Genomic DNA, 24,217 nt, shown 5'->3' with positions numbered 1-24,217 from the left:
AAAATCTCTCTTCAAATAGTCCTCTCTTTATGTGCACTTGGAATTGCCACATTTACAAATCTGCATGGCAGAAAACACTCATGATAGTAGAAAGCACTCACTACAAATATTCTGAAAACTGTCATTTGAGAGTTCTACAAGCTTTCATGATGTTATTTCTGCCTCTAATATGAACGTTTAGCTTAGCTGTTTACTTTCAGGTATATGAAATTATTAAAAAAACACCAAAAAAATTCAACTATCCAAATGTCTTTCTCATTTATGAAATGCTTACTTTGTGTCCTATGTGACTGTGATCCTTTTTAGCCATGACAAAGGACAATGGCTGAGTTGATAGAAAAGTAATATTCCCTCTGGAAAGGTGTGGAGTTAGGATAGGAATCTATGAAAACTGGAAAAAATGGACATTACTTCTTGCAGAAGGTCATACTACAGAACCTAAATGGCAAAAATCAGTCACAGCAGTAGTTGTGGCTCTCTTAAAGAGGAAATTAAAATATGCTTTAACAGCCAAATGAGAAAAACAGTAATGCTGAACTTGGATCATCTAAATGTTTTCTGATTTAATAGTGCAAATAATCTTTAAAAGACTCTGATATAAACTAGGTACAGCTTCTATATATATGCTTATTTTTATTGTAAATGTATATTCCCACTAGCAAAAGTATAGCCATAGCAATTTAAGCAGATGGTTCATGAGTGTGTATTTTTTTTTATATATTTTTTTTAAACCGGGACGATTAGCTAAACCAGAGATGACTAACTTCTCTTTACTAAAGAAAACTAGCGAGGAGTTCTTCAGCTTTTCTTTAAAGAATATTTAATAATGTATTTGTGAAATAAATTTAAGCTAGTGTACTCTGTAGCACAGTAAATCCAGAATGGACACCTCTAGCAATATACTTTGAACCAGCTTTGGGAGGCCTTAGGACTGAATCTTGACAGACTTTATATAAACTTATCTGGCTTTTCTAGAGTTTTAACCTGATAAGCTGAAACGGCCATTTTTTCAAAGACCAGATGACTATGCTTAGTTTACACTACTTTTGCTCATCTCTGTAGGGCATAACCATTTTTTCCCTCTCCATTCCATTTAGGATGAATTAGTTATGATCAGCATAGTGATGCAGTGTAACCAGCGATATCAAAAGCAGTAACACAAGATACACTGTACCAGTATGGAATGATAAGACGGGGGCACACGATCACACTAGAGATCACAAGTCCATAAATACTGTACCAATGCTGAATTAAAGAAACAAAGGCAAGGGAGCTGGTCAAAACCAGTTTTAGGGGTAACAAATAAAACAGATAAACACCAATTTATCATTTTTTTACGCAAGGTGTAGTTGTTGGCCGGTAGAAAAAAAAAGGACAATGTGTAAAAGTAGCCCCAATTGAGCTCTAGGGTGAGGAGGAAGAAAAACATCCTACTTCCAGCAAAGAATGTGAAACACTGAACTCACCATAGCAGCACACCCTTTCCCCAGATCAAAGCCAAGGATCTTAAGATCCAGAGAGAATCAGTGGAAGAATAACCATGACACTCAGAAAGACGGAAAGATAATAGTTTGTGCATAATTTTGTGTTGTTACTGTTGACGTTTTTTGCCCTTGTAACAGAAAGAAAGTAACGAAAAAAAATTCCGCCCTGTAATAATGATATCTGGTTAAACAATAATACTTTAATTATACTGTTAAGATTTCAATTACACTAAGAACAGATTCTTGGCTCTAAATATAAAGTGTGTTTCATTTTGTCCATAACAGGATTTGGAGTGTAACAGTATTGTAATTAATATGGCAGATGAAAGCATATTGGTAGTGATTATTAGCAAATGGGTTATGTTTTAATTAATAATATGCAATGAAGTGAAGAGAGTATGTGCTTCCGTTACTGAAAAAAAGGAGACCATTATTTCTATACCTTGCAGATAATTTTAGCTGAGAAATTTATACTGCAATTTTGGTGACGAATCACAGAGCTGATAGCTTATGTGAAGATAACAAAAGTGTAGAAACTGAGATGAGGGTAATAAAGGTGAGGTGAAAGAGATGTGAAAGGGCAAAAGTCAGCTGAAATGTAAAACATCAAAAGAGAAGAGGTGCATGTAGTGCACAAATATTGGTGGCTCTGAAAGTGAGTCTTCTATTAAAATTGTGATTTTCCGCATTCTTAAATTTATATATTTAATTTATGCTCTATAGGGGCAAGTCTGTTTCCATATGTAAAGATAAAAAAAAGCAACCTCAGTTTACATTAGTGATGTACTTTTAACTGGTAATTCTTTCAAATTGCTTAAGTTCTCTAATGCTAGCTAGTATGGATACATGACCTCACAACATGCTAATATCTAACAAAAAAAGGTAGGATACAATAGTAGGACGAAACTCTTAATCTATTTTAAGTACCCCAAGAATATAGCATTTCCATCTTATCCCTTAGGGAAGCAGGTAGTAGTTGACATTCAAGCTCCGTTCCATGTTCTCCTATTACTATCAATGACATATTGATCTGTTATATTCATTATTGTAATCTACAGACTTTTAATGTTTGTAAAATATACTTGAAATATACCTCATTATTTGTAGAGCTGACACATGCGTCATAGACACACTGATACCCAATGCTTACCATTCCAAACCCTTTAGTCTCCATGTGATCCCATGCTTTGGGATCCAAAATTTCCAAAACACCTGGTTGTTTCATTGCTATGAATCAATGTTCCTCAGGATAAAACTTTTACAAATTCATTTTTACAAATGAGCAACTTGCCACATGTGATTAATGACTTCATATTTACTTTAAGGTTTTATATGGTATTGATTACAATGGAACAATTCATATGCAGAGAAATTGTTTTCAGTTTTCTTGGACCTTGCCAAAGTACAAAGGATGACAAGTAGAGAAAGAAGATTCGAGCGAGGCACTTTTCTGTGAGCACTTAAAGGATTTTTTTTTTTTCACTTACCCAGGCAAAGCAGAGTCTCTAATTCAGCACTTCTACAAAGAAGAGAACCACTCACCCCTTACCAAAGACAGTCCTCTCATATACTCACAACCCCTTCCTTTCACACTCCTGACTAGGAAGAATAGGAACAGCTCCTAGGCAGCTGCCTTGGAATCTGAAAACAGACTTTGCCCTCCCAGATTCCATAGGTATACAGGCAATATTGAAATGTACACTGAAAAACTGAAAATTACATGCAGAAAGGCATGTTGGCAACCTAGCAAAGAAACTATTTTAAGAAGCCCCATGTTGTCCACATTCTAGCCATCTGAACAAATATTTTCTCAGCTCTAGAGAAACTGTTGTCTGAAATGTAGCAATTGCTTATGTAAAATGTTAGAAATTTGCTCAGCCTTACACTATTTGACCTTTTATTCTCTGCTTAAGAAATGAAGAGTCTTGACAAGAATCTGAATTGCTTCTTGTTATCAGTATAAAAGGACAGGAGTCTGCAAATATTTTAGGACTGAAGTCCTTCCTCATCTTTGTATTAGTATGTGAGAGGGGAAAATATCCATAGATGAACAGTAGGATTTAAATTAAAGTCTAAAACAATCTAGGGGATAAATTTTGAGTGTGATCTCAAAAGATATCTTTTGAGTACTAGGTACAGTGACTCAACCACCACAGTTTGCATTTCCAGAAGTCTTCTGGGTAATGCTGCAAGTAAAAATGCCTAAGGCATACAAGATACTACCAGAGTTTGCAGTGCTTCCATGAGAGGATGAAACAGCTTATCACACTGCTATTGCTCAATCTAATATTGAGGACAAAACTAATTCAACAGTTTTGTGTTAACTGGCATTGGAATCAACGTATGACAGTTCTCTTGATTCTGTGCCTATTCAAAACTATTAGACGGGTTATTAAAAATGGCATTCCAAAATATTTTCCTAAAACATGCCTGGAAATATTATTTGAGGTATGTTTTTGTTTTTTTTTTTCAGTTGATGTTCATACCAAATTAAAATCCAGTCTTCTAGGATCCATTTTCCTCCTTCTAGTAAAAACAGCAAAGGCACTTTATGCAGAGAATATTTTCTAATTTTTAGGAACAGAGAGGCACTGTCTTTTTTTTTTTTAAATAAAAAAATAGGTATCCAACCTTTGGGAGTATAAAAGCTCTTCAAAACAACAAACCAAAGAACTCTTTAAAACAATGAAAACGAAAAATAGACCTGTCTATTTGCAATGATACGGAATCCTTAGTTTTCAATTACTGAATTTCAGGAGATCTATGATTAAATTGAAATGTAAAATGCTATTTTCCATTAGGTTAACGAATGCCGGCCATCTAGCAGAATGAAACATGAGAAGAAAAAAAAACAATTTTGATTATACACAAAGTTAGAGTACGCTCATGCCTTCAACTACAGCCCCAGGGTACACAATACATGGCCTCTTTAAAATGGTGCTAACAAAAATCTGACAGATTTAGTATAAAGTGGTTTGATACCTGCATTAAAAGGCAGTCACTATTGGTGATAAAGGTTACTTTTTCTTTTGGGTCATTTACCATCATCTTTTGAGATAATTTCTCTACTACCTTTCCTAGAGAGAATTACAGAGGTTTTGTTTTTCTTTCAATTAAGCTAAAATGATGTAGGAAATCAGACAGGAAATAAAAAAAAAAGGTTTAACACCACCTAATTCAGTCCTAGAAATTTGACTGTATTACTTTTACTGCATTTCGGCCAAAGTGTATACTCCCAAGTAACTATGAGATTATTTACCTTTTTACTATAAATAATTAAACTGGAATATTATATTATAAGCCTAAATTCTGTGGTATTATTCAGAAGCATACATCCAAATGACACTGTTATAAAAGTGGCAGTAGAGCACAGCCTCATATAGCTATAGGGCAATTACTGTTGCAAGGGACCTCCACAGGTCATCTTACACCTGTTACAGTTCAGGGCATTGTCCAGTTGACTTCTGAGTATGTCAGGACACCAGTCCTGACCCCCGAACTCAGCCCAGGTTTTCAATTGGTCTACTCCCAGAAAGCCCCAAATTGGGCATAAAAACACGCATACACATGCACTGCAGGAATAACTGGTGGTCAACACCACATAGAATCAGTTCTCATTTTGTACACTTTGGACCTGTGTAAGTCTGAATAGTAAAAGAAATGCTACAAACCACTTCTCTGTTTTTTGTTAGAAATCACAGGTATCCACCCCTTTTTACTCTCTGGTTCCTCTCCCTACTCTCAGCTCACACTTTTCAAGGATTCACAACCCAACACTTCACTTTCAAAATGATAAAACTTTTTCATTGGAAAATACTAGTATTCTACACAAATATACGGAATTAAATTTGACAGCCTTACTTTGAAGGAGAGCTGTCAGAATTCTGTGTTAGAGCTCAGGATACTCCAAGTGATATACTGGAACAAAGAACACATTCTGCCCACAGCTCTCTAAATTGAAAGAAAACATTCTACTTGAAATCTAGTCCTTCAGGTGGTTTATTTGAAATCTTGGACTTCATTCTTTGACTTCTGAACAACAGGTACTAGGTAACTTCATCCTTGAATTGATGTAATAAATGCTGCCAGTGAGCCCATCAGCTATAAGGGTCACAAGAAGGTAAGTATCTCTTTGCCTTGTTGAATCAGAGCAAAACTGACCACCAATATGACATGGCTTTGAAAAGGCAAAAACAATTTTGTTTTGTACCAGTAACCTGCTTCTAGCAGAGCTAAAATGCAAACGCCACTGGCACAAGTAAACTCATATTCCATCTGCAATCCTGGCCATATGCATTCAAGAAAAATTAATTCAGATAGAAGCAAGTTGAAAAAAAGTCTTTAAAATGATTGAGTGAACAAATAACCCATTTACATGGAAAGAGAAGAAAAGCTTGACTTATCTTGTACAGATTACACGAACAAATTTTTAAAAAGTACTGTTCTCATTGCTAGCATAGAAGGAAGGAATTCTATTAAGCTGTAAAATGTTGGATTGACTTGATGCTACTCTAATGCTGATAACCAGGCTCCTGAATCATGGTTCCGGAGCACGTCCCCCCAAAATTAAGTCTTAATGTGACTTCTCAGATTTAATTCTTCTGTCAGTCACAATGACAGCAGAAATTAAATTAATGAGTACTTGTTGATAAACCTTAGCTGTCATCTATCATACTTACATGCTATCTAAAACTAAGATAGCTGACTATGCAGCACAGACAGTGTTTTTCCATGAATCTTCTCAGATGTTTGAAGACTGTGGTATAAACAAACATACTGCAATACACTGTTAAGCACATTCAAACTTAATTCATCATTTATGGCCTTTGGTTTTTACTTTACTACGCAAGTAACAAAGACACATACGCTAAGATAGGGAACTAATGCAAAGCATGTTAGTATGGAAAATCCGCATACCAGAGCTGCCATGGCCCAGCCAGTTTTGTTGTAGATGAATTCTAAATTATTTCTTCTCAGATATAACAAGCCACCAACAAGAGATACCAGAAGAGCAAGTGCGATTGTACCAGAATAGTTAGGAGGCCTGAACACTCTAATCTGGAAAAATAAATGCAAATATAGATCAGAAATAAATACATACCTACAGATCAATTTCCATATAAACAAACAAGGAGCATAAGAAGCATCTGAAATCTGGTTTTGACACAGACTAATCACTGAATGTATCCATAAATAAGAAAAACATAGTACTTGCTTTAATAAATAGATTGCATGAAAAAAGCTTTAGGGACCATTTTAAACCGATAATACGCTACTGATCTGAAAATTTCAATACAGAATATTCCATTATCTCTTCTATAAGAAAATTAAACTGTTCAACTCAAAAAAATGTATGTATTTTCAACAGATATGCATGTTGTTTCTGAATTAGGAGCAACTACTTTTGGATCCATTTGTTTTGTATGTAGTATTGCAAGCATGTATTACTCATTCAAAACTAATTATCACAATATCACTACTACTTTTCATCTAGAAAAAACTACACGTAATTTAACAAAGCAAGAATAAAATATAATCTGCAAACTGTAGAAGTTACCACAACTATCATGAATATTTATTTTGGTTTTGTTTCTTTAAAAATATGCATTCAAGAGCCTATGTTTTAATGGAAAAACAGGCATTAAGTAGGGACAGCATTTGTCATCTGCCTGTCTCAGACTACAAAGGTACATTTGGCTCTAACTTTTAAAATTGTCTGAATACTTACATGAACATCTGTTCTGTCAGCTATCCATTTAGCTAGCTGTTCAGCTGCAAATCCGATTCTCTGCAGGTCAAATGTGTCAGCTCTCTTGGGCTTACCTTTTGGAGGAAAATGCATGAAAGTCGGAGCAGAGTTCATATTCAGCTAGAAAACCAGGAAAAATAGCAAAAAAATTAGTAACCCCATACGTTAAAATGTTTACCTGTTATGTATCAGACAACATAAGCATATTCAATACGAAAAATATTATTTGCCTTCCTGCATAATGTGTTACTCTTTTTTATACATCTTGTACAGTCCTAGTAAAAGAGTGCTCAAAGTATTCCTTGCTATTTTCTTCTGGTAGATTCTTTTGGATGTTTAATTATTCAGAGTATTTCACCTGCAAGCTTTTCTGACTAAGAGTATCTTATGCTTTATAGTTCCCACACACTGTAAGAACTTCCCAGTAATTAGTAAAAACAGACAGCCCACCTCCCTCCAATCTATTAAAGCATATTAGGCTAAAATTCAGGGGAAAATAAAAGCTTATAGCTTGACATTGTTTCTCTTGCTTAGCTCTCACCAGTCCAAAGTTACCTAGACTAACCTATTCATCTTCACTGGTTTCAAGACAGACTACTCCACTAGTGCTTAGTCCTTTTTGAATCCCAGGAAACCTAGATAACTAGCTACGATGACATAACTTGCTCTGGGAATCGGGTGAATATTAATCCACATGTCGATGCCTTTGGAACTATTCACACTGTATCAATCTGGGAAGTTTGTTTAAATATAATTCAATTGATTTAAAATCTTTCATAATTAAAAGAAATAAAAAGTGAGAGTATGCCTCTTTGTAAGTCCTCTCAGCTATATTTTGTACAGGGTAAAAAAAACTCATAGATGATAAACAAACAGATTTATATTTGCCACTTTGTTTAAATTTTGACTTCAGCTTTGCTATAGTTATATATTGCTATAGGTATATATTATTATACAGGTATATATTGCTATAGGTATATATTATAATTATTCTATATAAGATTCCTCCATATTCAGTCCATCTCAGAAAAGATGTAATAAACCACTTGAAAAACATGAAAATTAACGTAAACAAAACCAGGGAAAATATTTAAATATGATGCAATATGGAGATCTTTGAACAGCAAACACAGAGTAACCTTCTTTCATTCCTGCAAAATGAGTTTTATCACATTACCAAAACTTATTATGTAATCAAGTACAGAACTCAATTTATCATTAGAAATTACCAGCTATTAAAATATTTTCCAACTAAGCAAAAATCAGCTCACTTCCTTAGTGAACCTATTTGTAAATAAAAGTATTCTCAGAAAGGCTAAGAGAAATTTTGCGAAATAGTTTAACAGTATTTTGTAAGATTCAGAAACCTCAGATACAGAAGCCTTCTGACATTGTATGGAGATTAAAGGGCAGTTGGTCTGCAGCTTTATCATTTCTCTACAAACATTATAAAAGCTGGAAATCCAGACTTTTTTTTTTCTTTTTCCCTCTGGCATCAGCATTACATTACTGGTTTGCAAACATAAGGACAAGGTCAGAACTACTCCAAAAATCCACCTTAACATAATCATCAGTCATTCAGGTCCCTTATGCTTATCACAGTATTTCTCATAGACAGCCAAAAAACTTACACATTTTATTTAATTTGGTATGTTTACATGACTTTAAATGTGCATCATCTGAAATAAACTGAACATGTGCCCTTTTACGCAAATAATAAATTGGACTGTACTACTCTAATATGTATTGATGGCTTAAGGCAAGATCAAACAATGTATTTTATATTAGTGCAACCATAAAGGATAACGTAAGATAAATTTTTAAAGGTTGAAAGTTTTAAAATCAAAATCTTACCCATTAATAAACATATTTTTACACAACACATTCTAAGATGTCTGATGAAAGCCAAAATATTTACAAGACACAGTAAACTATCAAAATATTAAATATTTGAAAATTAAATATGTAAAATTTTCAGGGAAAATGTCTAGCTCATATTTCACCAAAAGGTGATTAAAAATATAGAGAACTTCAAAACTTGTTACTCTTAATCTCTATTTTTAGCTTAAATCAGTAGAAAAATATCAAAGAGAAAAAAGCATGGTTTTATTTAGCATGAATTTTCCAGGGATACTTTTTGTCTTGACTATTCAATTTAAGACTATTTTCCAGTAATTGATTCCTCACTCTTCATAGCGAGCATATAAAATCTAAAATCTAAAAGTCTCCTCTCTTTACCCTGAAGAACTTCCAGACTAATACTAAGAGTACTAAAGCTGAAGAATATTTTCTTCAACCCAGTCAACTAAAAGGCTTTTAACTAAAGACCATTTTTCCTAAAGATAAAGGAAATCTTTAAATGCAAATGTTATTTACACTGCATTTCATTCCAGAAAACAACACTAATAATGGGTTGATGAAATTTTACATATATATAAGATCATCTATAAAGAAATACTATGAACTACGTTTAGCAAATGCTTGAAATGGCTACTTGTACAATTCTTCCTTGTTAATGTTATAGAAATTCCAGCATCTGGTATTTGTAACAAGAAAGTTTATACATGAAATGCATATAGACATACGTATCTACAGAGAGAACACTTTTCTGCTGTCATTTATCAAATAAACATGTATTATAAAAAATTAAGAATGTTTTATAATATCCAGCATTTACCTGTTGAAAGACATCTGCCCCTTCATCATAATCCACTATTGTGAAAAACAGCTTGTTTGAAAAAGCAGATGAATAGCGCCATGAATTAGCCAGCACTTGATATTCTTCGTTAGCTTGCCTAAAAGAAAAACATATATCCGTGTGGCATTCACTGGCAACAAAGATGCCCTAGCCAACTGCAGTGGTTAGCTGAATTACACTTAAAATTTCACTCTCAACACCCATATTATCAATTAATAAACAAAGCTTCAGCTCATTATACAGCTCTCTGCTTCACACTTGCATTCTCCAAAATCACAAATGTGTTAAGTCAAACTAAAAGCAGAGGGATCCCAGAAGATGTTAACAAGAGTAATCTCCTTCATAATCAAAAGCTTCAGAAAACACAATCAAAACCCTCAGGAGCGGCCTCCTGAGGATCACCAAAATCTGCAAACAGATCTCTGTATGGAGATGCTTACATGGCCTTCAAGTATAGTAACAGGATTTACTTGCCAAAGACAAGTGCACATAGAGGATTCTGAACGTAGTGGAAAAATCACAAAGAAACATGACTGTAGTATTCTGTATAAAAAAAACAGCCATAGAAAAAGTCTGCCCACACTATGCCAAGAACTGCTAAACACTGAGGATGTGACAGTAACTAAGCTAACAGGAGGTTCGTAAGTAGCATAAAAACGCTCAAGATTATTTCTATAAAACAAGGTTTAAAAGCAATACAGGATAATTTTCCACAACATATAGGGTTATATAATCTTTTTTTATCATCATTAGAAAGCCATATTGCTACTACTTGTATTTGCAAGAAAGCCTCCTATTTGCTTTCCTTGTGGCTGTACGTTCAGGGTTGTTTTGGATTTGCTTTGGTTGCTTAGTTTATTTTAAGCCTTTCCATGTCTGCCCTGAGAGGAGAGAAAAAAAAGGGGGGGAGGGGAGGGATCCTTATCAGGAGAGAAGTGCTCCAAATACACAAGCACAGAACCATAAAACAAGTTCCTCCACTGGACAAATCCGTATCAGCAAATAATTCAATAAAAAGAAAAGGGAAAAAAAAAGGAAAGGATCCTTGTGATACTTTCAGCTTTACATAGGTTCCTTCACTAATTATTTCCCTATTACTGATTAATCATATCTGCAGTAGATTCCAAACCAATGCTCCACCATTTGGCCACTTGTATTTGCATGTGGTTTGATACTAAAGTAGCATAAATGTATTCTGGAGCTTTTCTTGATTTTCTTTATTTTCTTGCTGTAGAAAATAATTTCCAGGCATATGATGGTGCAGACTACTATTATTTAAAAACTGGGACTGCAAGAGAAACTCTGCACTAAACACATACAAAAACATTGTATTTTAAGAGCAAAGAGGAGGAAGACAGAACTACAGGAGTGGTAAGACAATACCCCATTTCCTCAGAACTGCGATCAGCCTTAGGCATGAGATATATTACATACAACTCCAGCAGAGTTGTGTTGTATCTAGGAATATATTGTATACAAGAAAAATCTATCATGAAAAAAAAAAGTTAAAATAAAATTTGATCATCTATTCTCCCTGAAAAAGGAATCTTACGAAGCACAACAAAACTCAACTTTCACTCTTATTACTTGATTGAGTAAAACTTGCTCCTTAAAACATTTATTCAACACACAAAATTTGGAATTATAAAAAGTGGATTACGCTTTTTTTTTTTTTTAAGAATCAAATATTAACATTAAGCAGACTAACGTATTCACCATCATCCTGAAGAGGGCAGTCAGACAACATCAAAGGAATGCTATAAAATTTTAACTAATATCTGTAGAACACTTCTGTTGAACCTGCTATATTAAAGTTGGACCATTTTCATTATAAAAACAAGATAAAATCACTTCATCTTGATGCTAGCATTCTTCTTAGTCTACCTTTCTCTCGTGATGAAACAATATTTCTGGGAAGTTCAGATACTCCACTTATGCCCCCACTATTTGACAAAACCCTCTTGTTCCCTTTGATCTCCATTCATCTCTTCATCTTTAAATTATGCTATTTTGATTTAATATAATAGGTAGAACACAGGTTTCAGAAAGTAACATTTTTCCAAACGTCCTCTTGAATTTTCTGTAACAGTACAATTTTATCTTCTCACTGAACATTCCAAAGCATTCTGCAATACACCCTCATAGCAGCTCTTGGAGGGTGTGGAGGAAGGAGACTGCAACAAGGAGGGGCAGGAATGCAAAGTTAAAGGATTACTACTGAAGAACATCCTACATTTATTGTGTTAAATAAAAAACCCTGATATTCTACATCCACTAAATAAGTTCCAATGGATATGCTGATGAAGCAAAAAAAATTGCATTAAAATTTTTTTTGAAGTGTTGGTTACTCGTTCTTAGATATAATAATCACAAACAGTGTAAGCACTTGGCTGGAAAAAAATCAACCTCCAATTTACATCAGTTATATCAATTCCATCACTAGTTATCTACTTGTCTATCCCTACCATTAGTTAACATCATTTCTATCACAGTTTGTTTACATGAAGTAATGTTAATTATGTAATTCATTATATAAAATACTATAAAGACATTATAAAGACATTGGGCAGAACCATGCTTGGTATGAACTCATCAGATTAACATTAGCACTGTTCTTGTTAGTTTGACAGGATTTTTTGATAGAAAAGATTTAAATGATATTGCTGCTACAGTCACCTCTTAATTTTGTCATAACATGTGGCAACATAGGAACTAGCAACACCAACAGTAATAATAACCAACTTCTAGAAAATAATGACCAGATCAAAATAAAATGCTACTACTAGAGTTTCCTAGAATATTCAACCCACTCAAAAGTAAGCTGCTAGGCAAATGGTCTATAAAACGTCATACATTACACAAGAGCGCTCATTAAATATTGAGTTTTATTTAAAAAGATTAATTACATTGGTGTCTATGGCAGATAATCACATTTGTATAGCTTGAGCTATATTAAATTTGATTAATTTTATTCTATTAGTCTGACATTATATTAGGGAAAACGCAAACTGAATATCGTAAAAGGAATAAAATAGACTATGGAATTACTCGTCAAAGAAAGCAGTAAAAACATCAATTTTTGGCATGTTATGGACTGCAAAAAACATTTACAAATGTACAGTTGGCAAAGAATGCACTACCAGGTGACCTACCAGTTCTTAACCCATCTGCTTAAGTAGAACTGTGATCAATGCTGCAATTTACTTCCAAAACAACTTTTTTTTTTTTTTTTTATTATTTGGAATGGTTTTCCCTAAAAGACAAGACAAACAGGCTAAATGTATATTTTAACTACTACTCAGTATCAAGATAATAAATTCAAACTGCTTATTTGCTTTTGTTTTTAGTGTGACTCGATGTTATGATGAAAAGCATGAAAGAACCTAACAAATGCATCCAGAATATACTCCAAACACTACAAAATAAGACAGAATGGACAGTAGTTGAATACTACACTATTTATGCAATCTAAATATTGATAACAACAGAAAGCAAGCTAAAATCCATGCTATTCTATTTACAGCATCCCAATAGGTCCAATTCCAATTTATTCTGGAGATAAAAGGACACTATAAGATCATATTTTGTAGAAAGAGAATAAGGAGCCTCTCATGGTCCACACAGATAACTACTATTCTGGAAAACAAGACTCATCCATACTTCTATCGAGATACTAAAGTGCACTGGAAAAAAACAAACGCAGAACTTTCAGTGGCTCCTTCCACACCTCCTGTTCCTTTTTTGAACAAAAGTTCAAAAGATAATTCCCTCTCAGTACAGTTAAGAGACATAGCAATGATTTTCTCATTACCCGCTCATGATCAACCAGCAAAAAGCTGAAAGGCAGAGGGAGGATCCTGTCTTCTTATTTCTCATGACAACTCCTTGACTGTCAGAATTTTATTTTTTGCTTTTGACCTATTCTTTGATCAACTACTTGAAAACAGTTTTCTCAGATATCCTCTTGAACAGGGAAACCAATAGATTTCCTTTCTTTTCTAGATAAAAAACCTCCTCTTAAATATCTCTTACTGATGGAGTAGATGGTAATAAAAATATGTGGAATTTATTATTTTGTATATTTTGTCATTCTTTTATGCACATTGTGAGTCAACAGTAGAAGGCGGCTATACTTAAGGGCCTTTTCTGAAAGGTACATGACATTAAGCTCAGAACTTAAAAATGCACAAACTATATGTTGAATTATAACTTACCTTTTTTATAATCCTAAAACAAATACAAAAGAAATAGTTAATAAGGAATTGACTTGGAGCTCATGCTGCAGCATAATTTCTGCATTAACTACAACTTAGTCCAACAGACACCGTTAATCCTTTCTGACAGAACTCAGCCTCGTCACTCAAAATGCAACAGAAGAAGTCTTTAGAAAACTTATGCCACACCTGCAAAATTGAGCTGGCTCCCTCATGACCAACTGTATACACTTTTTTGTATTTATACAAAATTACGATATAGATGATTTTATGTAATTGTTATACATATCTTTACACGCACACATATTTACAGATGTATACACAACTTCATCTAATAGGAGTGCTCCTTTCAATACAAGCTTTTAAAAATACAACAGTCTAGCCAACACAGGTTGAAAAAATTACGGGCTATACAAGCTTCTCTCCATTCCTAGCCTTTTTTGGCTGCTTCTTCATAAACAAAGCCTTTGGAAAACTGTTAGTGAAAATATTTCATTAAGATGAATACAAAACCAATCCATGTCTCAGAGTTGACAAATTGGTTGTTGCCTTTTCAGAATCACCTGTAAATTAATCTGATTTGTTACGGGCTTAGAATAAATCAAAAATTATATGTATTCAATTCTAACTTTTAAAAGTATGTATTTAAAATATTGAAAAGAGATGATGTAAAAGAATTTGAAGCAAATCAAGCAAAATTATGTAAAGAGAAAGCATTAAATACAACAATATGACATGTATTAGGAACAAAGACATAAAGCACTGGATGAATAGATAAGTTACATAAAAATTGACAAATGAAGCGAGAATCATTGATTTTTTTTTTTCAATTGACCCTTCTTCAAGCTGATATGTAACATTATCTATTTATTTCCTGCAATGATTAAAAAATGCTTCTCATTCCATTGGAAAAAAAGATCGTCAGTAATTTTTGCTTGAGAACATCTACAAAATATGCAATATGCTTTGATTTTAATCAAAAAGATCAGCTACTAACTGAAAGGTTAATTTTTACACACAATAGTTTCACCCAAACTTCTGAAGTCACAAGGATTTCTTGGCATGCAGCACTTTAAGAGTAAATTCATATTATTTCCACATGCTTTCACAAACGTGTAACTTCTAAGTGATTTATGTGACTGATGTGATAATGTCGTCCTTGCTGCACACAGAAAAATCTTGGATTTTCTGAGACAAATGGGGTCATTTCTCCACATATAGGTTCTTACTATATGTAAGGGTACACTTTTTCAGACGTTATTACATAGCATAATCCCCAAAGTTTTAAGATTTGGCTACGATCACTCAGCCAAGTTTTAACCAAAATTTGGAACTTTTCTGGTGTTGAAAAGATTGGGAAAAAGATCTTTCTTCACACCTTCTAGATAATGTCCAAACAACAACACTCTTCAGCAATGGACAGACACAGTATTCCTTAGTCTGGTACAAAACTTGACCACCAAACTGATTTTATATTCACCCTGATAGAGTGCCAAAGGTGATGCTAACTTCCTAGATGGAAGAAACTACCTCTCCATTGTTGGTAGCACAATCATTCAAAATACTTGCAAGAATGTACAACAACATTGTAAGTAGGGGATCAACCCGACATCAAGCATTCTAAATTTAGACAAATGCAAAATCAGATACACAAAAGATATAGCTTATTTTAACACAATAGGACACATTATCCCTTATGGCCTCATATGAGCAAGTCTGCAATGGCCTGCTCTAATGACAATCAGCTTCCACTGCTCTTCTGCAGAAGAGGAGCACATCTCCCACCATTGCCCTCCAACCTGTTATTTCTCTTTTTTTCTTTCTTTTTTTTTTCATATAATACTGTGTTATTCATGCTTAGCATTGGAGGTAGCTCTATGCAACAGCAGCACACTGCATTTCTCTTTTAAAAATACTGCTCCCCTATTCTTTACAAACTGGAAACTGAGGTAAAACACCAAAATGTCAAATCCATCCACCAAAGAGAGAAGACCTTTAGACCTTTTTAGACCTTTTTCTTTTTTTTTTTTTTTTTGGGGGGGGGGGGGGGGGGGTGAACGTACTAATTCTTGAGACAGTTATTCAAAGACAAATATTTCAGTCTAGATACTACTTTTTATTTTAAATATAACATTGATTTTTGTATACAGCTGTTTCAAAAATATTTTGATTAGCAACATTTAACTTAAAGTGTGGACAGAAGCATCCTCACAGAACATTACAGATTTAGTTAAAAATCTATTTTTCCTTTAGGCAAACTGGCTACTGAATAGCTAACAACAAAGTAATGCATGCATTTCAGTTCTGTATGTCTTTTCAGGGCTCCCATCCATTAATTAGCCATTGATTCGAAAATGTCGATTTTCCTAATAATGGTTTTATGTGCAGTACGATCAACCTCATTAAATTTCTTTTATTTCACATGAAAGAGAGGATCTCAACTTCACATTCATTTAAATAACCCCAACTGAAAGCAGTATGTTGATTTTTTTTCTTCCTGTTATGCTTAAAGATTTTTAGTTGCTTCTATACATGAATATCTAGCCTAGCATATTACAGGATGAAGCTTATAAGGTTAAATTCCTTAAACAATATACAGTTGTAAGCAAAATTAACTTCTTAAATAGTAATATTTACGTTGTTTTCACATGTCCTACAAAAAAAAATCTGTATATCACATAGAAAATGAATTGGCTACCACCATTGTAATGGCAGATATGCTGACTCCTTATGCTGAATTTAGCACATCTCCTGTAGATTTATCTACTTGGAAGGAAAATAAGAAGTGATTTTAAACAATATGGTAAACTTCCAACTCTTATTTCATTTCCTAAAGTTAAACTCTGGCAATGCAAAGAAATAGTAGCAACCAAGTGCAGGAAGTGGTAAAGCAGTATTTCTTTGACTTAGCAATGTTGGACAGCTTCTGTACCTAACTTCCTCCCCTTCACAGTTCAGATGTGGAGGGTGAACTCATGGGAATGCAATTTACACACTCTTCTTCAAAACTGAGAAACTGAAACCAATAGCAAAAAATTAACCTATTAAAAAGTCTAAGAAAAAACATATATAACTACAGGTTTACATCTTATGATTGTAAGCAAGTTGAAGTTTCTATTGTAAATGTTGCATTCCATTGCCTAAGAAATCTAACAAGTTACTAACATTTATCAACTTTAAGTATTGCTTACAGTACACCCATTTAAAACAAAGAAATATTTCTTCATATAAATGTTACTTATTTCATAGTTCTATGCAGCATTCTGGTGCCTATTTAGATAAGTTTTGAATACCCTGCATAATAAGCCCACCTTTTACTAAACACAGTAATTTCTAATGCATGTTTTGGCTGAAGAAGGTTTTATTAGCTCAATTTCTGATTTAGTAATGTAATTAAGTACATAACTAGCTCTCAGTCCCTTGGCCCCATTCCCATGTCTATCATTTGTCATCTTTTGTTTAACTGCATTGAACTAGAAACTTGCAGAGAAAGATCTTGGACTTAGAAGAATACCACTACCACTCCAATATGTGTTCTAAAAGGAGCTAATGGCACATTTCAAAGTACAGTGCCAGACAGTATTCCACAATATTTTTCCTCGTGGAAAAACTCACTTGCATGTAAGAACCATCCAGATCGGTGAAATCACAGCATAACTCACATCTGGATCAGAGCCTTAGACATCACTTAACAGGAGAAATTAGTGAAATGTCATATTATTAAATGGTAATTATTTACTTTATCACAAAACATCTTTGGAAAGATTGCAGCCGACTGATTATAGTATAAAGCAGATTTCTTAAAAAGTTTTAGTCCTAGGTGGCATACATTTAGTTCAACTATAATAAAAAAATGCTGAAACTAAGAAAACTTCTAAGATTTATCATATATCTTAAAAAGAAGTTGAAAAGATGCTTTAACAAACACATGAGGCTGTTAAATAGTAAATATCTGCCCCAAGCAAAGAACAATCCTACCTGTATTTCACATTGATTAAAATGTTCAACTGAAAACTGTGATGAGAAAGATGGAAAAAAAAATGAATTACCTGCAAACAGAGCATTGCCGCTGTGGCTGCAGAGCAGTGAACATCACTATCACAGAGTAGTTACGAGGTGGAGCCTTCACAAATCTTCGGAATTTGTCTCCATTCATGCGGATGACCGAGCGCCTTGAGCTCCACTCCATCAGCTGTTCTACCTTCTCAGCCAGAAGATTCTGTAATTGAGGTCAAAGATGAGGAACATTTAAGCTTAAACTTCAAGCACTTTGTAGCTATATTCTGCCTTTGCATGCCCAGAGGGGACAACTATATAGCACAGTTTAGTCTTGTATGTACACAAGTAGATAGTAAGTATCTTAAAATAACTCAATCTGGTCTTAAAGAGAAAGGATGCACAAAATGAAATCAGACAGCTTCCTACCTACAGCAAAGGAGTAGAGTAAGGCTGACTAAATAAGAGATATCAGTATGGCAATCATTTAACTTGCATTGAAAATTGGAAGCTTTAGATGATGCAGCATTATGCACGCACTCTTTTTAGTAAAAATCACAGGAAGATATTGTCAGTCAAACATTAAGATGAAAGAAGAATCTGTTACAAAAATAGATATAACATGCAGACTTTCATTACAAATATGCATATTTATGCTGAATTTATACATTAATATTTTGTATTTTGATACAGATTGCCCTGTTTTGTAAACCCACCTAGGCACGTTCCATTATAAGATCATGGTTTTAGTTGCTTTTAAGACTGAGATCACCATACTATTTGGGCTGAACTATGAGTGTATAAGAAAAAAAAACACACATTTTGCTTGCATGCTTTTTTCTTTTCCATGAAAGTATTAAATCACATGAACGATCTAAAAGCAGGCTATGACACACATTAGCAGATGGCCCTTACATCAAATACATTCATCTAACTATTCCTGTGAAAATCTATTTATACATTTTTTTTTTTTTTTCCAAGTGAGACTGATGTCATACACGCTCTGTAGAGAATTGTTAGTTTCTTAAAATCACCTACTTTGAGTGAGGCTGCACTGACTATGCTGTAGGTGGATCACTACACCTACAACATACCAGGACCAATGCAACAATCCATCTTGTTTTAAGTTCCTCACCCAAGGACACTGTGGAAGCTGCCTATATTGAGTAATAGCAGAGGGGAAAAAAACAGCTAAGAAAACTGGAATGATACACACAGAAGCTGAGTGCTGAGGGAGGGTGGGCAGGACAGAAAAAACAGACAGACAGAAATAGAAAGTGAAGGGGCACCAACCAAGAGAGAAACTAAGGTCAGAAAACTGCAAGGTGTGAGACCTGTGATAAGGCTAGGATGAGTTGGTGAAAGAGGAAACCAACGAGGATCTGGGAAAAGAGAACATGGTAACAGGCGAGACAAAGAAGAACTCAAATACTGTGCAAGAACAACTGTCCAAGGAGACAAGATGGCTTCTCTAGGATAAAAAAATAAATAAAAATAAAATAGAAGACTAACTTAATCTAGTAACATTCTGACAAATCAGTATGGCCATAATTAAGAGTCAAGATACATATATGAGGGAGGGAAGGACTAACTACAACAATAAAGGAAAATTACTGTCAGATCTTCCATCCTAAAAATTATCAGAAGATGGCCCTTACAGCTCCTTCTAAGGCACAAGTGGTAATCAGAAATTTTAAGTCTAAAGGAACCTTTATCAGCATAAATCTTGAACAGTTTTGAGACAGCTACATTTATTTGTCCCCATAAAGCCTTAAAGAAAAAAAAAAAGATCTTTTAAATTTTCATTGCCATTCTGATATTTTGGCTGAGTTTTATAATCACAAATCCAAAGGAGAAATTACAACTTTGTTATCATGAGAATACCAATGAATCAATTAATACTAGAAGTTTTCTTCTGCTAATAGACTTACTAGTTTTTGGTAGTTTTGCATCGATAAGATATTACAAAAGTTCTTTTTAAAAAAAAGCAGAATACATAAAAAAATAAAGCCTACTCATTTGTATCCTCAGTTAGCTGTATCCGGATAAAACATATTAATTTCAAAAGATACACTGGTTTTGTATTGGGCATACCAGTGCACAATGTGCAGTAAAACAGAAAGAGCAAAAAGGATGTGGAAAATATTTCCAAAAGTTGGAATAACTGAAGTAAAGGATAAACCAAAGAGAACTAATAAAAAAACATAACTTTTAAATTAGCACAGAAGAACATATGTTTCTTGGTAGAGAAAACCACACACTTTACAGAATAGGTCTTATTCAGAGAAAAGAAATAGAAACCCATGAAGTATCATTAAGGGTATTAAAGTGAAAGCACGATCTTGACAGAAAAAAACAGGGAAGAAAAAGAAAAAGTTTATTACTGCTATATCATATTTTTCTACAAAATTATCAATGATATCAGAAGAGAATTCCCCAGAGAAGCCCCATACAAAGCTGAATTTGGAAACTTGTGTTACCAGTTGTGTTAGCAGTAAGCAATTGCCTTGTGGTGTGGTGTTTTTCCCCCCCCCCCCCCCTCCGGATTTAGCCATGGATGTGGTCACCTACATGTAACCATGAAGGCTCTTGTACAGTACCATGAAGTTCACCACAATGTTCTCAACCACGTATGTCTTTTGTTCTGCTTTTTCTAAATGCCAGGTAGAAAGTCAGCAAATAAATTAACCAAATAATTTTACTGTACTAAGTAACCAACTTCATATTCTTGAAGTATTGCTTGTCAAGTACAACTTCATCACTTGCTTCCATGGATTCTGAAAAATCTACCATTTTTTTGAATATAAAGATACCATTGAATAAACAGTGAATAATCACATAACATTACAAAAATTCTTCTAATGGCCAGATTACCTAATCTTAGATAACTGACTGTACTTAACTTTCCTACCATTTTTTAAAAAAATCACTTCTATTCCTGAAAGTCTGCTTTCGCAGAATAATGAATAGATCAGATCTTCTGGAGTTAGGTAGCTTCACAGTGATGTCTGTGCAATGTCCTATATTTTAAGGCTTTCTTGTTTATAACACTTTACAGATAGGTGAGGTCTGATACTGGTCTGTCTTTTATAAAACCTTTACACAATGAATGCTGCTCATCTCATGTAATAATGAAAGAAATAAATCTAGTGTTAAATGAGTTTCCACTGTAGCTGTGCATTTCACTTTGAAGCTGAGCACCAGTGTTCAGGAAAGATGGCAGATTTCAACATTACAACTGTTTTCAACTTTGAATCAAAAAAGGCACCTACTGTCAATATAGTCAGAAATCGAGCAGTCTATTAAAAGAGAAAAAATGTATATTTTAAATGCTGAAGCTAGCGGACTGGACTTTGAGATTTCATAATCCAGAATGTATATTTGATATTTTTGTAAGAAAATAAACAGTTTTTAAAATAAGACTGCATAAAAAAAAAAAGAGAAAAAAAGATTGTTGACTACAAGTATGACTATAAACTATATCTCCAGTCAAATTTTTTCTCCTGCATAAAAGAACAGTGTTGGAAAACTAAGGGAAAGAAAGTTAATGTCAATTAATACCCAGGAAAGCATTGTTAAAAAAGAAAATTAACATGACCCTAAATTATTTTTGCAATGTACATTACTGAAACTAAAGATATCCTTCAGCATTTTTCTTCCACTGGTTATCACCCAGCCATGCAGAAACTATCACCAAAGCAAATCACCTTTAAGATGCCAGATTTTTGTTAAAGTGTTACTGACACACCTCTTTCCACTTAGCAAACTTTTCTGTTTGCCACAATCCTCCATCTCTCCAAATCCCCAAATAAGAGAAGGTGGTTAAATCTGACACACTAGGCAAAACACCGCATGCGATGACTGAGATACTCAAACGATTGCTGCTCACGTCCAGAAAATCACAATCATCGTCTCATTTTTGCTCTGTGCTGCTAGTGTTCTGCTCCTTTCCAGTTCATAGAAGACCCTGCATTTGTTTAAACATTTATTTAAAAAGATCCTCTGAACACTCACTAGTTAATTTACCAGCTTTCTGCTGATAACTCAAAGGGACTTTGTTGTTGTTGTTGTTACATAAGCATAAATCTGAGGAAGCAAAATTCCTCTTTTAAGAAAAAACTTGGAATGTCGTTGGTGCAAACAGCTATGGAAAACATTTAAATTAATCGGTGAAAAGGCAGCCACGTATCATTTATTTTCATTAGCTGATGCTCCAACTAGAATAAAGGAAAATGCAAGATCTATGTGTGTAACACTGCTTGCTGTTCCTACACTGTTTTGTAACAAATGCAAATATGCAGCACATTTTTTTTTTCCAAAACTAAATAAACCATAGAAACATAACTGAGAAAATCAGAATCCAGGAATTTTCTGAGGCAATAAAGAAAGCAGTTCAGGGATTTCTCCATGAAGAGATGACCTATGAAAATCATTTTTGTTGCTGGAGTAGGAGCAGAGCAATTAATGTTTTGGCCTCAATCCTGTTAAGCAGATGAGCAGTCCCTACTGAAGTCAGGTGCTCAGGAGAGCAATTCTAAATAATTCTGCTTTTGTTACTATGGCTATAGCAAAAGATTTTTCCATGTGAAGTTACCCACATCACTGAATCAAGAACAAAGCAAAAGAATAAAGTTAAAGTTCATCTATTATAGATCTCGGTTTCCAGTGATGTGATGAAACAACTATGCCACCTGTCAGAAGTGTAGACAAACTGTGACGAGCTATGAAAATGATGATGCTGGCAGGCCTGGCTTCTGGCATCTGCACCTGGTTAGAAGCCTTCCACAAAGCAATTCCCAGTTAGGGATTGCTTCCCAGTGATCCCCTGTATCTCTTCCTTGCTTCTTAACCCAGTAGAGCTTGGCATCTACAAGCCTTCCTTTTTGTACTCTGCCACTAGCAGCTTAGCAACTCAAAACACGGCTTTATTTATCCATTCTCCAAAGACACAATGCCTACAAGACAAAGGATAAACAACAACCACCACCCTGTATACATGTTTCCCCTCACTTGACTGCTAATCCTCCTTGACCAGATTTTGTAAATTTCTCTTGGCCCAAATAAAACCATGCATGGCTGGGGAAGAAACAAACAAACAAACACAAACAACACAGATTTTCCCAATTGCAGCTTGCCCTGGCTGCCCAATGGATGTGATACATTCTCAAGACAAACCTCTTATTTTTAAGACAAAATATGTACAGTCTTAAATCTCTTTTAATTCAGATCTGTTTATCCTGGCAATAGCTGATTTGGGAAATATGTATCACAGTAATACGGCAGGAGTACGGCAAAGAGTAGTTTCTCCCCGATTCTTACAAGAGTTCTGTCAGAGCATCTTTATCTTTAACATTTTGTTTGAGTTTACATTACAGGAAAAGTATTTTGAGTTGAGTTTCTACTTTAAACCTCTTTTGATTTACCTTGCCTTCGGTTAGAACATCACCACACAGGTAACTTACAACAAACGGCCATTAAAAGTGAAGTCCCAAAGATCCTACTAAATGCTTCAGTTTCCAAATTAGCCCCCATTCATTTGAAACTTACTGGGTCTACCAACTGGCCTCCTTCAGGTTTCAGAACAGGCTTTAGGTATGAGAAAAGAGGATGCCCCCTTGAATACAACTAGACTTGTGAACACACAAGACCTTAACTCTGGAAAGGTAGGGCCCGGGTCTGTAAGAGGAGATACCAGTATTAAGAAAAAGTCCTCAAAATAGTTACTAAGAATTAGATGAAGACTCTAATAGTGAGACTGAGGAACCATTTATTAGCAAGCCATGCCCCATTTCCTGATGAAAAATTCAAATGCAGCCTAGTAGCTCAAATCTCACAGTTTCAGTAGTGGGAAAAAAAAAGTATCTTATAAATTAATGGTGTTATACTAACATTGCTACAGGAGATAAACTATGTTTTTAAAGGATTTATTAAATTACGACTTCGCTAATCAAAAAATTGAGGTGGCTTGATTGTCGTGTTTCTTAAATGTATACCTTACCAAAAAGAGCTAGTGTAGACTGAAAGACTGCTTGAAGCATGAGTTTCTCTAAACATTCATTATGATTTCTTTCTTTTC

The 24,217-nt window shown here is 34.3% G+C and overlaps 1 protein-coding gene across 2 annotated transcripts in view; it reads right to left on the bottom strand.

Annotated features, from left to right (window-relative positions):
* The window catches only part of TUSC3 (tumor suppressor candidate 3), a 120,191-nt gene that overhangs the window by 58,701 nt on the left and 37,273 nt on the right, over window positions 1-24,217 (bottom strand). For both annotated transcript variants that reach the window (XM_040555864.1, XM_040555862.1), the window contains exons 2-5: window positions 18,195-18,364; window positions 9,911-10,028; window positions 7,213-7,353; window positions 6,402-6,542 (exon numbers count right to left, since the gene is read on the bottom strand). In XM_040555864.1, the coding sequence (XP_040411798.1) occupies window positions 6,402-6,542; window positions 7,213-7,353; window positions 9,911-10,028; window positions 18,195-18,364 (570 nt within the window). The remainder of the gene's footprint in view (window positions 1-6,401; window positions 6,543-7,212; window positions 7,354-9,910; window positions 10,029-18,194; window positions 18,365-24,217) is intronic.

Source organism: Cygnus olor, chromosome 4 (assembly GCF_009769625.2).
Source record: "Cygnus olor isolate bCygOlo1 chromosome 4, bCygOlo1.pri.v2, whole genome shotgun sequence".
Classification (NCBI taxonomy): domain Eukaryota; kingdom Metazoa; phylum Chordata; class Aves; order Anseriformes; family Anatidae; genus Cygnus; species Cygnus olor.
This window is presented reverse-complemented; position numbering and strand designations above follow the sequence as displayed.